At 44.6% G+C, this 15589-nt stretch overlaps 1 protein-coding gene across 2 annotated transcripts in view; it reads left to right on the top strand.

The window, feature by feature from the left end:
• Nucleotides 1–15589, top strand: part of RNF165 (ring finger protein 165) — a 127206-nt gene that overhangs the window by 100220 nt on the left and 11397 nt on the right. The window contains exons 3-6 of one of the 2 annotated variants that reach the window (XM_003267544.3): nt 135–242; nt 11207–11336; nt 14013–14117; nt 14423–14518. In XM_003267544.3, the coding sequence (XP_003267592.1) occupies nt 135–242; nt 11207–11336; nt 14013–14117; nt 14423–14518 (439 nt within the window). The remainder of the gene's footprint in view (nt 1–134; nt 243–11206; nt 11337–14012; nt 14118–14422; nt 14519–15589) is intronic. The other variant, XM_030810497.1, reaches the window with a different exon arrangement.

The following is a 15589-nucleotide window of genomic DNA, read 5'->3' as shown; positions in this document are numbered from 1 at the left end:
CTTGCTAGACTGCGGGTGCTGAGCGGGCCTGCAAGAGTGGGGCACCCTCAGGCTGCCCCGGTTTCTCAGAGCTCCTGAGAACTAGTTGCCTGGGTAGCCCCTCATGCGAGGGCTCTCCATCCCTTCTGGTGCAGGCGGAGTCAGGAGCGTGTATCTGTCCACCCCCACCGCCTCCACCCCAGCTTCGACTTCGGCCAACTGCAGACACCTCAGCCCAGGTATTTGGCTGAGGGCACTGACTGGTGAGTCTTCAGGGCCCCTGGGGGAGGAAGGGAGGAAGGGAGGGAGGAGGAAGGTCTTGCCAGATCCATGGAGTTTCTGTTTTCCTTCACTTTGAATGGTGCAGGAGGCCTAGTTCTCAGGCCCCAGCCTTTGCCTCTGCTCCCAGCCACCCTCTGGGCCAGATGGTCCCATATGAGCCTCGTTCTAGCAATTAGCTCAGATGTTACTGGGTGCTATTATGTGCCCAGCATAGGACTCAGTGTTCATGGTCCTGCAGGGGGAGGGGGACAGGGATAGAAAACATTTCCCAGGCTCAATGAGGGATATCAACCAGTGGTCCCTAGGGGAAGAGCAGAAAGGAGAATTCCGAGGAACTGGGTGGTCAGGAAGGCTTCCTGGAGGAGGTGCATCTCAAGGGATCCACAGAGAAGTGCCGTGGCATGCCAGCAAGGCAGTGCTGGGTGGGGTGGCTGTGTAAACACAGGCTTACATTGCATCTTGAAGGATGGAGGCAAAGCCAGCCAGGTTGGAGGTCAGGACTGAGGAGGGGAGCTGGGGAGAGAGGTTGAGGGTGGTGTTGTTGCTGAGTCTTTGCAGATAATGGGCCCCTGAGCGATCTACCCATAATTTCCCTCACTCAGGACAGACATCTTTGTTGTCCTGAGATGCAGGGTCGCTTGGTTTTGGATCCTGGGTCCCACCCAATTCTGGATCTAGCTCAGAAGAGAGCCGATATTAACTAGAGTTGGATCAGAACCCTTGAAAACTTAAAAAGATATGCAGTTCACTGAATATTTAGAGGTAAAAGGCATCATGCCTGCAAAGAGTTTAGGGGAAAAAAAAATCTATCTATCTAATCTATCATCTATCTTCACAGAGGATTGTGTGTGGGTATATATGTGTGTGTGTGTGTGTGTGTGTGTGTGTGTGTGTGTATAGGTATGTACATTGGCTGGGAGAGAGAAAGGGAGACAGAGAGAGAACGAAATAGAAATGCAGTAAAATGGTGACATTTGGGGAATCTGGGTGAAGGGTATACAGGAATTCTTTATGCTGTTCTTGCAACTTTTAGGTCAAAAATGTTTTGTTTTGTTTTGTTTTTAGAGTGTAAAATAATCTATCAACGGAAAAGGATGAATTATCTTAAAGATTGATGTGCCGTTATGTCATTTTTCAGCCACTTGTCAGGCTTAGTCCAGGGTTGCTTTGGGAGCCCTTTCCATGCACACCCAGGAATGATTCCAGAGAATAGTTCCAGTCAATTGAATGCTAAGGGTGCTTCTAGGTGCAGGAAGTCGTGGCTTTCACATGTTCCATTTTCTTCAGCCCTTTGCTCATTCTCAGGTACACTCTCCGTTAAATTGAACAATTCCATAAAAGATAGATTGCACTGCAGCCAACTTCTGCCCAGCCTTTTCCAATTAGCAGATTCAAATTAGGAAGATTTAATTGCAATTTGGATTGAATTCTGTCCCCCAGCAGTCAAGTCAATTTCATTTAATTCAATTCAGCACACACGGAGTACTCAGGGCCCTTGCATATGGCTGAGTGATTGGAACACACACAAGGGCCTACAGGCAATTGGGACTGAACAGGTGACATAGGTGGGACTCATCCTGGGGAGATGGCAGGAGGAGCAGCACAAGTGCTGGCCCTGTCCTCAGCTTTCTTTATAGAGCCAAACCTCCTTGTCTTTCTTAATCATTTAAACCAGTCTGCATTCCTGACCCCTACCTGCCCCAAGAAACAGAAAGAAGGAGGCTCCAGGAGGCTGGTCCCTACCCTAGCAGGGGATGCTAGGAGGCCCTGCCTAGAGGCCCACCTGGTCCACCCTTGGGCTCTTTCTGCTTGTTCTGTTCCCACTTCCTAAGTAGGATGCCGATTCTCCTCCCTTGTAATTAGCTCTGGTCCAGCGCGGGGCCAGCCTAGTGGTGCTGAGGGGTTTTGTGATTGATTGTGCTAACTGCATCCCAGCCCTCTTTTTCTAGAGAGGCTGCTTCTGCCAGGAGATAGGCAGCCTGGTAATTGGATGGCAGGAAATGCATTATAGGAAGGGCTACTCTCATCCTCTGCAAGGAGCCCCGGGGGAGTGTGTCTGTTGCATCCTCCATCCCCTTTAGAGGGGGATGCAACAGACACACTCCATCAGAGACCACTGACTTCTGCCCTAGGTCATTCCAGAAACTGGGCTGCAAGCCCATGTCCAGCCCCAAGGTCGTCCACCCCCTGAGGTTACTCTGGCCTTTTTTCCTACTTTGGGATATCTTAACCCAACCCAAGCAGCTTCTCTCAGCTGGGAACCCTGGCCTGATAGTGTGTGGAAGCCTTGGGGGATACATCCCAAACCCCTCTCTTTCTTGCCCATGCCTAATAAGTTGATCCTGACCTTGAGCCGAAACCCAGGGCCTCAGTTCTTTTCACGCTCCTTCTTGTACTCAGTCCTGGCTTCTCAGTTCTAACTCTGCTCCCCACTGTGGACTGTACCCCGCTCTGTCACAGCTGCAGCCCTGCCCAGGCCGAGGTCTCAAAATACCTGGGACCTGTGGGCAGAGGGTGGGTAGAGGGTGAGCACCTCCGATTGTCCTTTCCCCTCCGGGCAACCTTGCCTCAGCAAAGCCCTTAAAGCTCCCTGAGCCTGGAGTCACCCATAGGATGGTGCTGGCACTCGTAGGGCCAGATTCTGGGAAGAACTTGGGGTCTGCACAGCAACCAGACCACACCATGTTCAAGAACATTAAAAGTGGAAAATAAAGTTCAGCGTGATGTTTAGATACAAAGGCCAAAAGTGACTCATTGGCACAAGAAATCTCCAAAACACAGTTCTGGGTTAACCCTGTGGCTTTAGGTCTGTGGGATATTCCTGTGACCCCTTTAGACACTTAGCAAGTTCTTACAGGCTGGTGGCAACAGCAAAGGCTGGAGACACTGCTGCCTTAGGGGCTAATTTCTCTTTGAGTCAGGTCCTGGTCCAGACTTCTTTAGGGTTCGAGGAACCACATCCCCTGTTGGGGTAGCCCAGGTCCATGATGAGATGATAAGAGCGGCATCATGAGAGCTGTTGGGGTAGCCCAGGTCCATGATGAGATGATAAGAGGGGCAACATGAGAGCCCACCCAGGCCCACCCAGAGCAGACCGTCCCACCCATTTGAGGGACAAGGTGCCTCTTGATTTTCCAGTTAGCATTCTTGGGATTGGGGTGACTCTGTTTCAAGTTCCTTGGGACTTTGCTTTGGTAGAATTCTTTGAATATTTGTTTTGAATTTGTGGGGTTCCCTGAGACTTCTGGGTAAATGCTAAAAATCAGAGATTCTGCCACGTGAGGCAGTGCAATGGATTGAGCCCAGGCAAGGGTGTGAAACCCTGATGGTCCCAACCGGCCAGCCAAGGTCCATGAATAAGGCACTGTCCTTCTGCAGGCCTCAGATGAACCTGTGAATGTGAGGGGCTGACCTAGTGGATTTCTAAGTTTGCATCCAACTGGCTCCAAGAGTTTAGCTCATTTCCCAAGTGACAGGCTCATCATGAGCTGTTCCAGGGATTCGGGCTGATAATGGCTTTTTGCATCTGTGTAGTGCTCTGCAAAGAGTTTTCACCTGCATTCTCTCATTTGATGCTCCAACATTACCATGAGGAGCTACTGTTATCATCATCTTAGAGATGAGGCTCAAAGAGGTGAATTAGCTAGACAGGGTCTCACAGCTAAGAAGGGATGGACTTGGGACAAGGACCTGGGTCTTCTGACAGCTGCTGCTGTTCAGGCTGTGGTGTGCATGGAGCCTGTGAGAGTGACTGGCAGTCCTTCCCGCCCATAGCAGCTGGACCTGGGCTGTGCAAAGAGGAGGATGGGGCCAGATGCCAGGGACCATCAGAGACCATCAGAGAGCTCCTGCCAACTCTCCAGGGCTCATACTCTCATGAGCGTAACCCAGGGAACAGGGATCAGACTCCCTTGAAGGCTGATGGCTTTGTTGGGGTTTTCCCTCGGAAAGATCTCAGATGACATTGCAGGACAATGTGTAGCCAAACCCAGGCCATGTGGGATCCAGGCTCAGTAGCAGCAGGCACAGTGGGAGCATAGGAAGTTAGTGATCAGGGCCTGCTCACAGCAACATGAGGAGGGGAAGTCTCAGAGTCCCATGCCTCCTGCCATCTCGCTCCTGTAGGATCTGAGGTTGAACCTTCTGAGGCCGTGGCATTCCTCTCAAGGGTGCTTTTAGGGTCTAGCTGCACTTTCCCAAAGGGAAGCTGTGTCCTAATTACCAGGGACCACTTCAATGTGCACAGCACACTGCAAGACACAACTGCTCGCAGCATATTTTCTCTAATAAATGCCACAAGTTTCCACGCATGCTTTTGGCATTTCTGAAGTTGGTGCCCATAGAGATAAAACTTGGAGATAGTGGATGTTACCTTTGCACAATAGAGAAACTTTTTTATTAAAAAAACCCTTTTTATTATAGAAAATGTCAAACAATAAAAAAATAAGAGAATAGTATAATAAATTCACACATATACATCATCCAGCTATGACATCAACTCATGGCCAGTTTTGTTTTTTTTGTTTTTGTTTGTTTTTTTTGAGACGGAGTCTCGCTCTGTCACCAGGCTGGAATGCAGTGGTGCGATCTTGGTTCACTGTAACCTCTGCATCCCAGGTTCAAGTGATTCTCCTGCCTCAGCCTCCTGAGTAGCTGGGACTACAGGCACGCACCCCACACCCAGCTAATTTTTGTATTTTTAGTAGGGACAGGGTTTCGCCATGTTGGCCAGGATGGTCTCGATCTCTTGACCTCATGATACGCCCACCTCCGACTCCCAAAGTGCTGGGATTACAGGCATGAGCCACCACGCCCAGATCTCATGGCCAGTTTTACTCATCTTTTTTCTCTCACTTCCCTGGTCCTGATATTACAGTAGTCTCCGTTACCTGTGGTTTTGCTTTCCAGGGTTTCAGTTACCCATGTAAACCATGGTCTGAAGATATTACAGCATTTTGAGAGACTGAGAGAGAGAGAGAGAGAGAGAGAGACCATATTCACATAACATTTTTTGCAGTATATTGTTATAATTGTTCTATTTTGTTATTGGTTATTGTTAGCCTCTTATTGTGCCTAATTTATAAATTAAGCTTTATCATTGATATGAACATACAGTATAGGAAGAAACAGAGTATATATAGGATTCCTTATTATCCGCAGTTTCAGGCAGCCACTGGTGTCCTGGAACATATCCCTCACAGAAAAGGACAAACTGCTGTATTTGGAAACAAATCCAGGCATCATATTATTTCATCTGTAAATATTTCACTATGTATCTCGAGAGATAATGACTCTGCTTTTTCACATCCTTACTTTGATACCACTATTAACACAAAGAAATTTCATAATAATTTTTACTATAATCAAATATCTAGCCAGCACTAAAAGTTCTCTGTTGTACTTTGTATCAATCAAGATCCAAATAAGTTTTATACATTGTGATTGGTTGATATGTCACATAAGTCTCATTTAATCTACACTTTCCTGCATTCAAATTGCTAAAATTTTGTTAAGTAACTTTTACATCTTTGTTCATGAGTAATATTGGTTTATAGGGTTTTTTTTTTTTCCTTGAAACGCCTTTGTCTGATTTTTGTATCAGTGCACTGCTTGCCTCATTGAATGGTCTGGGAAGTGTTTCCTCATCTACTTTCTGGAAGAGGTTGTGTAGGATTGGTATTATTATTTTTAATTAATTAATTAATTTTTAGATACAGGGTCTTGTTCTGTCACCCAGGCTGGAGTGCACCTTGGCTCACTGCAGCCTCGATCTCCTGGGCTCCAGCGATCCTCCTGCCTCAGCCTCCCAAGTAGCTGGGACTACAGGTGTGCACCACTGTGCCCAGCTAACTTTGTTTTTTAAACTTTTGTAGAGATGGAGTCTTGCTATGTTGCCTAGGCTGATCCTCAACTTCTGTGCTCAAGCAATCCTCCCACCTCACCTCCCAAAGTGCTGGGATTACAGGTGTGAGCCACTGTGCCCAGACCCAGGCTGGTCTTAAACGCCTAGGCCCAAATGATTCTCCTGCCTCAGTCTCCCATGTAGCTGGGATTACAGGTGTGTGACACTGCATCTGGTAATTTTGGTAATTTATCTTTCAATAAATTTTCTCATTTAATTGGATGTACTAGCATAAGGCTATTCATAATATTTTCTTATTGTTTTAACATCTGGAATCTGTAATAATGCTCCCTCTTTCATTCCTCATATGAGTAATTAGTATCTTCTCTCTTTCATTCTTGATCAATCTAGATAGAAATTTAATCATTTGTACTACTCTTTAGAAAATAGCCTTTGATCAGGCCAGGGGCGGTGGCTCACGCCTGTAATCCCAGCACTTTGGGAGGCCGAGGCAGGCGGATCATGAGGTCAGGAGATCAAGACCATCCTGGCTAACATGGTGAAACCCCGTCTCTACTAAAAATACAAAAAATTAGCCAGGTGCGGTGGCAGGCGCCTGTAGTCCCAGCTACTTGGGAGGCTGAGGCAGGAGAATGGCATGAACCGGGAGGCGGAGCTTGCAGTGAGCCTGGGCGAAAGAGCGAGACTCCATCTCAAAAAAAAAAAAGACAAAGAAAATAGCCTTTGATCTCATTATTTGTTTTTTATTTTACTGATTTATTTCACTAATTTCTGATCTTGATTTTATTATTTCCTCCCTTCTACTTATTTTGGGCTCTAGCTTCTTAAGGCGGAAATTTAGATCATGACTTTGGGTTTTCTTTTCTAATATAAGCATATAAAACTGAATTTTTCTTTAAGGACTACAAACTTTCTAGTTAGCATTATGAATTCTTTTTGACCCTGGGTAATTTAGGAGTTTATTATTTAATTTTTGAAAATTTGGTATTTTGCAGACTTTTTTTGTTATTGATTTCTAATTTAATAACAGTGTGATCAGAAACCATACTCTGTGTAATTCTAATCCTTTTACATTTATTGAGACTTGTTTTATGGTCTGGCATTTATACTATCTTAGTAAATGTTCTATAAGTATTTTTAAAAAGCATATATTCTAATCTTATTGGCTGGAGTATTCTATAAATGTCTGTTAGATCAAGTTAGTCGATAGTACTGTTCAGGTCTTTTATATTCTTACTGATTTTTTTTCATGAATTATTCCATAAATTATAAAGGAGGAGGGTGGATGTCTAGAACTCTAATTATGAATTTGTTTTCTTTCAGTTCTGTCTGTTTGTGCTTCACTTATTTTGACTTATATATATTAGGATATTAAAAGGATTGTCATTTTTCAAGATGAATTGACCCCTTATCATTATGAAGCATCCTTCCTTATCCTTGGTAATATCCCTTGGTTCAGAGTCTACCTTGTCTGATGTTAATATAGCCATTCCAGCTTTCTTCCAGTTAGCACTTACAGGGCATATCTCTTTCCTCCTTTTACTTTTAACCTAGTATCTACATATTTATATCTTGAATGGACAGCATATCGTTGGCAATTGTTTTGCAGTTGACAATCTCTGTCTGTTAATTGGGGTGTCTAGACCATTTGCATTTAATGCAATTGTCTACATGGTTGGAATTAAATCTGCCATCTTGCTCTTTGTTTTCTCTTTCTTCCATCTGTTTTGTTGTTGTTGTCATTTTGTTGTTTTTCTTTTAAAATTTTTGTCTGTTTTTTGCCTTCTTTTGGATCAGTTGAGAATTTTTAGGATTAAATATTGGTTTAATAGTCATACCACTTTATTTTATCTTATTTTATTTTGGGAATTCACTAGGTTTACAATATGCCTATTTAGCATATCACACTCTACCCTAAAATGGAATTATACCGTTTTGTGTGTAATGCAAAACTCTTGCAACAGTATACTTCCATTACCCCTTCCCATCCTTTGCTACTTCTTTTGTAAGTTTTATCTCTATGTATGTACAATTACCAAAATACATTGTTATCATTTTTGCTTTAAATCAGAGGTTGACAAATTATGGCCTGTGAATCAAATCTTGCCTGCTCTCTGTTCTTGTAAATAAAGTTTTATTGGAACATAGACACATCTATTTGTTCACCTATTGTTTATGGCTGCTTTTGCACCTCAGTAGACACTTGAGTAGTTGTGACAGAGACTGTATGGCCACTCAAACTTCTGGGCTAAAATGATCCTCCTGCCTTGGCCTCCCAAAATGCTGGGATTAGATTAGAGGCATGAGCCACTGTGCCTGGCTCATTTTGGATTATTTTTATTGTTATGTCTTAAAGTCACTAATCTTTTCTTTTGTAGTATCTAATCTACTGTTAATCTAACCCAGTAAATTTTCTATTTCAGACATTGCATTTTTCATCTCTAGAAGTTCCACTGGCATCATTAAAATATCTCCTATATATTTTACTCTTCTCTGTTTTCATGTTTTCTTTTGTATATTTGAATATGATTATAATAGCTATTTTAGCATCCTTGTTGTTATTTCTGTTGCATAGCTGTTTCCATGGATTGATTTTTCACCTGACTCTGGGACATTATCATTTTTTTGGCATGTCTAGTAATTTTTTATTGAATGATGAACATCATTTATGAATAATTGTGGATTATACACTGTTAAGCAGTTATGTTTGTTTTATTCATTTAGAGAGTGTTAGGCTTCGTTCTGGTAAGCAGCACTTGCAGTTCAGTTTCATCCTTTTAAGGCTTGCTTTTAAATCTTCTTCCAGCAGGACTAGAATATCCCTAGAGTAGAGAGTACTCTAGATCTGCCCGAATAAGACTCATAAATAAGTCTCAAAAGGCTCTTCTGGGGTCTCTATTGTATGACCAAGGACTCTCTGCTCTGGCTGACTGGAATATGAATCTTTCCCAGCACTGTCTAATCTCTGGGAACCCACTATAACTTGGATGCTCTTTGTTCAACCTACTAAAATTTCACCCCATGTATGCAGATCTTAGTATTCAGTAAAGACTCAAGGGGATCTCCGTGCAGATTTCTGGAGCTCTTCTTCTATGTAGCTGCCTCTTCTCTCCAAATCGTGGTGCCACAACTTTCAGAGACCTCAGCCTCCTGGAAATAAGATCTCTGAATCCTCAAATCATTAAGATTGTCATGCTCTGCTTAGTTCTCTCCCTGCTCATGGTCTGGAATGTGCCTTCATGCAAAAAACTAAGGAGGTTGCAGGGCTCACCTCATGTGTTGTCCTTCTATTGATAACAGTCTGCATTGCTTGTTATATAATGTCTGAAAACAGAGATTTCATATATTCTGTTCAGCTTTCTAGTGGTTTAAAGTGGAAAGGTAAATTTAACTCCTGTTAAACTATCACCAGTAGAAGCGGAAATTCCTTTAATACTCCTCCATATCCTTTTTTTTTTTTTCTCCAATGTATTTGTTGAAGAATCCAGGCTGTTTTTCCTGTAGTTTCCCCTAACCTGGATTTTGCTGGTTGCATTCTGGTGTTGTCACTTAAGATGTTCCTTAGTTTCTTGTATTCTCTGGACCTTGGCACCAAGATTAAGGCTTGAATAGATTCAGGTTCAACTCTTATTTCTTGGCAAAAATACTTCATACGTGATATTGTATTCTTCCGCCAGAAAGCATTTACTGTCTGGTTGTTGCTTCTTTTGTGATGTTAGCAACAATCAATGATCTTTGCTTAGATCCTTTATTTCTTTAGGGGAGGCAAAATGATGACAAAAATTCAAGAAAAATTCAATCATCCCTTATTCATTTATTAGCTGAAAAACTTTTACAAAGAGAAATTTCCACTCATCAAATATTTGATTACCTGGAAATACAGTAAGAAAAGAAAGGCTTCTTTTCATTTATTTACTAGTTTTCAAAATGAAGAGTTGGCTGGGTGTGGTGGCTCATGCCTGTAATCTCAGCACTTTGGGACGCCAAGGTGGGTGGATCACTTGAAGTCAGGAGTTCGAGACCAGCCTGGCCAACATGGTGAAACCCCATCTCTACTAAAAATACAAAAGTTATCCGGGCATGGTGTGGCATGCCTGTAGTCCCAGCTACTCGGGTGGCTGAGGCAGGAGAATTGCTTGAACCCGGAAGGTGGAGGTCACAGTGAGCCGATATCGCACCACTGTACTTCAGCCTGTGTGACAGAGCGAGACTCCATCTCAAAAAAAAAAAAAAAAAAAAAAAAGAAAGGCAAAGAAGAGTTTGTTCTCCAGAATCCTTTGAAGGGGACCAATTTTCTAGCATCATTTGATGCGCATGGATTTAAACAATTTTTATTTATTTCCATCTCTCCTGCAGTTATGCTTGTCAACCTGCACATTGTCCTAACTCTGGCCAGTGGGAGCCTCTTCAGAATGGCTCCTGAGCCCTTTTGCTGTCACCCTAGTGGTGTTTTGATAGCTCTCTTGTTTCCAGTTATGACAAGATGTTTCCATCTCATCTTGTGCATTTTCTGTCCGGATCTGAAATTGGCCATTTTCCAAATTAGCCATTGGTTCATCCTCAGTGCAATTCATCAATTAATTAGTTTTTAAGCAAAATGAATTCTCTATATTTTTAGGAGTGGGTTGCAGTGGGCCAGGATAAGCTGTCTGGCCTGTAGGTCTAGGTGTAGAGGTCTCTCTCATTGTTTTCTCAAAGTGGTAAAAATACAGCCTCGGTTCCCTCCTCCACTTTTATCTGAACCTTGTCTTTCCCTTACTCGGTGCCTCTGGCTTGCTCGATTTAGATTCTTCTTTCAGCATTTCCCTCAGGGATGGACTTTGTCTTGGGAGGGAGCTTTGGTCGCCTAGTTTAAAGAAGTTTCATACAGCCTGGATTGCTCTAGCTCCTTCAGACCTTGCAGAGTCCTTTCCTTCTCTGGGTCTCCGTTTCCTTCCCTCTAAAGAGACAGGAAAGGCTGGGAGATGTAAAGTTCCTTGCAGCTGCAGCAGGGTGTCACTCCAATTCTTGATGTCTGAGGTCCCTTCTGTAACCTGGCTAAATCACACCACCCTATGGTTCACCGAGGCTGTTTCCCTGCAGGGATCTCAGTGTGGACGCTGGCTTGAGTCCTGCTCAGTTCCAGGTGCGGCCCATCCCTCAGCACTATCAGCATTACCTAGCGACTCCTCGAATGCACCACTTTCCCAGAAACTCCTCCTCCACGCAGATGGTAAGTGAAAGAAAATGGACTCCCTTGCGCCTGTTGAGTGCCAGTGGTGGTCTAAGGCCTGCGCTCCCTTGTGTCCCGGCTCCGACATGGCCTGGCTCCCCTGTATCCTTGGCTCCCCTGTGCCCTGGCTTCCACATGACCCAGCTCACCTGTGTATCAATCCCCCATGCCCTGACTCCCTTGTGCCCTGGCCTTCTTGTGTCCTGGCTCCCTAGCAGATCAACAGCTCCCCTCTCTTCCCAGCTTCTATTCTCTGTATCAGTCCCCTATGCCCTGACTCCCCTGTGCCCTGGCCCCCTTATATCCTGGCTTCCCTGTGCCCGGCTTCCATATGACCCAGCTCCCCTGGGTATCAACCTCCTATACCCTGACTCTTCGGTACCCTGGCCCCCTTATATCCTGGCTCCCCTGCGCTCCGGATTCCATATGACCTGGCTTCCCTCTGTATCAACCCCCTATGCCCTGACTCCCCTGTGCCCTGGCCCCCTTATATCCCAGCTCCCCTGTGCCCCAACTCCTACATGACCCAGCTTACCTGTGTATCAACCCGTATGCCCCAACTCCTGTGTGCCCTGGCCCCCTTATATCCTGGCTCCCCTGTGCCCCGGCTTCCACATGACCCAGCTCCTCTGTATATCAACACCCCATGCCCTGACTCCCTTGTGCCCTGGACTTCTTTTGTCCTGGCTCCCTGGCAGATCAATATCTCCCCTCTCTTCCCAGCTCCTATTCACACTCTGGCTTTATGGGGAATGAAAGGGAACCTGGTGGACTGGAAGCTGTTTCTGCTGAGGGGAGTAGGAGTGGGCACTGGAGAAGCGGAAAGGGGCAGCGTGGCAGGGTGTGGTCTGTGGGTAAAAGGCTCAGGGCTAAGATCAGGCAGAGTAGACTTTGCACTTCATATGGCCTCATTTAGTTTCCTGTGGTCAGTACCTCCCTAGGCTTTGGCTTCACTAATATGTGAAATGGAAATGAAGATGCCTGCCTCGCCCATCTCACAGGGCTGGTGTGAGGATCAAAAGAGATCCCAGCGGGAGCTCTTGGGCCTAGCCTGCATATCCAGTTCTGCCTTTTTCAGAGGGCAGGTCTTCTTGTGGCTGCAGAGTGCTGAATCATGGGTCAGGCTGGCTTTGGGGGCCTTTGGGCTCCTGACATTGCAAGCTGCATGGAATTAAAATGAAGATATTCCATGAAAGCAGCAAAAGCTTGATTGAAAATCTTATTTCCAGGCAACTTCACTTTGCTGCCTGAAAGCATAATTCCACCTTCCAACCCTTGTCTCTGTCACTAACCACTCAGCTCCTCAGTCTCCTTATTTGTATAAGGAGCTTGCATGAGTAATTTTTGGAGTCCTTGTAAGCTCTGAGGGTCCACGTTTTGTGTATGAAGCATCATCTCTTAAGAATAAAGAAGCAAGCATTTATTGAGCACTTACTACATACCAGGCACTGTTCTAAGCACTTCATGTAAATTATCCCATTAATCCTCTCAAAAACTCCCACAAAAGAGTATTATCCTGATTTTAAAGATTGGAAAACTGAGGAATAGAGAGGCTAAGTAACTGGCCCTGGGACATATAGTGAGCAAGTGGAGGAGCTGTGATGGAAACTCCTCTCTGACTCATAGCCAGGGTGAGGGAAAGGCAAGTGAGGCAGGCCATGCCAGAACAGAGTCAGACTCTGTCTTTATTTAAAATATTGATATTTTGCTCAGCATGGAGGTTTTTTTGCATTTATTTGACTTTCAAAAACATTGCATTAAAATATTATTGATCTTTATTACTGAGGCTTTTGGTGGTGCTTTAAATTTTGTGCCCCCACCTTGGTGCTGACACAGACCCAAGCCTTGAACCATCAAGCTTCTCTTGGAGGCAGTGCAGAGTAGGGGTGGTATGGTTTGGCTCTGTATCCCCACCCAAATCTTACCTTGAATTGAATAATCCCCACATGTCAAGGGCAGGACCAGGTGGAGATAATTGAATCATGTGGGGGCAGTTTCCCACATGCTTTTTTTATGATAGTGAGTGAGCTCTCATAAGATCTGATGGTTTTACAAGGGACCTCCCCAGTCGCTTGGCGCTCATTCTCTCTCCTGCTTCCCTGTAAAGAGGTGCTTTCCACCATGGCTGTAGGTTTTCTGAGGCCCTCCAACCATGTGGAACTGTGAGTCAATTAAACCTCCTTTCTTTATAAGTTACCCATTCTTGGGTATTTCTTCATAGCAGAGTGAGAATGGACTAAACCAAAAGGTGAAGGGAATGGACTCTGCCACCCACTTGCCTGGGTTTGAAATCCTGGTTCTGTCCCTTGGTTGCATAACTTGAGCCAATTACATAATCTATTGTACCTCATTTTCCCCATCAGTAAAACGGGGAGAGTAATAGCACCCACATTATACATCAGGTGAGATAATTCAATTAGTCACATTAAGTGCTTAGAACAGTGCCTGCCATGAAGGTTAGTTGTCACTTTAATAATTCTGTTATTCCTTCTGGGGCTTGTCCAGGCAAAGCTTGGTTCTTGATGAAAGCAAAGGGACATAGGAGCAGGAAAGACAATACTTCTGCCCACAGCATCTCAGGGTGTACTGAGTGGGTTACAGGTGGAGAAGTTGCATGCCGGGCTCATGGAGAAACCTTGAATCCTTGCTCTATCCAAGGCATTTTCTACCCAACAGGTCGTCCATGAAATCCGAAACTACCCTTACCCTCAGCTTCACTTCCTTGCTCTCCAGGGACTAAATCCCAGCAGACACACCTCCGCCGTACGGGAGAGCTATGAGGTATGTTGCTCTGTCTGGTACCAGCTGGGTTGATGGAGATGCCATTATTGTTTATCATCCCTTTTCCCTCCCCACCTCTGCTGGTGAGTAGGGTATGGGTGTCAGGAAGCTTCAGGGTTAAGAGTAAGAGAGAGAATAAGGGAGAGCCAGTAGAGATGTTGCAGTCTTTCAGCATCAGATGAGTTCTTCCTGATAGCTATGTGAATGCTTCCTGCTTATGTCTTCCAGCTCCCCAATCCATATCCTGTGTGCATGTGGGCATTTATACATGCTGAGCACACATGTGCACATTTTTCTCTTTCCAGGAGCTGCTGCAGCTCGAGGACAGGTTGGGTAATGTGACTCGGGGAGCTGTACAGAACACCATTGAGAGGTTCACCTTCCCCCACAAGTATAAGAAGGTGGGTCTGCCAGCAGGCCAGCCTGCATAGTCAGGGAATGGGGCAGGGGGTTGTCTAATTGACTCTGGCCTGGTTGTTCACAGAGGGGTGCAGTCCAGATTCTAGAAACCTTTGCTCTGGTTAGATGCTCTAAAGCTGTAATAACTTCCCAGGGTCATGTTACTTTTCTGTGCCAGGTGTGGCCAGGAGGGAAGATGGAAGGCCTCTCATTAGTAAAGAAGGAGAGCTGGGTATCCATGTGTGCATGTGGACTTACCATTGGGTATATTACATATGCATACATGTATAGATGTCAGGCACATAAATACTTGTCTCTAAATGAGATGGGCAAAGGGGATACCTGCACAGAAGGCTAATATTTGCCTTAGAAAATAATTCCATGTCCAATCTCACATGTGAATAAATGGGAAACTAAGGCTTCCAAGCAGAGGTTTTCAAACCTGACTGAGCGTCAGGATCACCTGGGGAGCTTTTAAAGCCACAGAGTCACAGGTTTTATCCTAAGTCTGTAGAGGTAGAATCTCCAGGGTTAAGAACTAGGAATCTAGGATAAGATTAGAGCCCAGGAAACTGAGTTTAAAATTTTTTTTAATTAAAATAAATGAAAATTTTGGAAGCAACCAGGATGTCCTTCAATAGATGAAAGATAGATAAACATACAGTGGCACATCCAGATAATGGAATATTATTCTGCAATAAAAAGAAATAAGGACTGGGCATAGTGACTCACACCTATAATCTCAGTGCTTTGGAAGGCTAAGGATGGAGGATCACTTCAGGCCAGGAATTCAAGACCGACCTGAGCAAAATAGTGAGACCTCATCTCTACAAAAATTTTAAAAAGTTAAAAAGTTAAAAACTTAATGGTGGTATGAACTTGTAGTCCTAGTTACTCGGGAGGCTGAGGCAAGATAATTACTTGAGCCCAGGAGTCTGAGGCTGCAGTGAGCTATGATTGCACCACTGCATTCTAGCCTGGACAATAAAGCAAGACCCTGTATCAAAAAAAGAAAGAAAAAGTATAAGCTATTGAGCCATGGAAAGACATGTTGGAAGCAGAAATGCACTGAG

Source organism: Nomascus leucogenys, chromosome 4, assembly GCF_006542625.1.
Source record: "Nomascus leucogenys isolate Asia chromosome 4, Asia_NLE_v1, whole genome shotgun sequence".
Taxonomy (NCBI): domain Eukaryota; kingdom Metazoa; phylum Chordata; class Mammalia; order Primates; family Hylobatidae; genus Nomascus; species Nomascus leucogenys.
The sequence above is the reverse complement of the archived record's forward strand: the minus strand, read 5'-3'. Positions and strand labels throughout refer to the sequence as shown.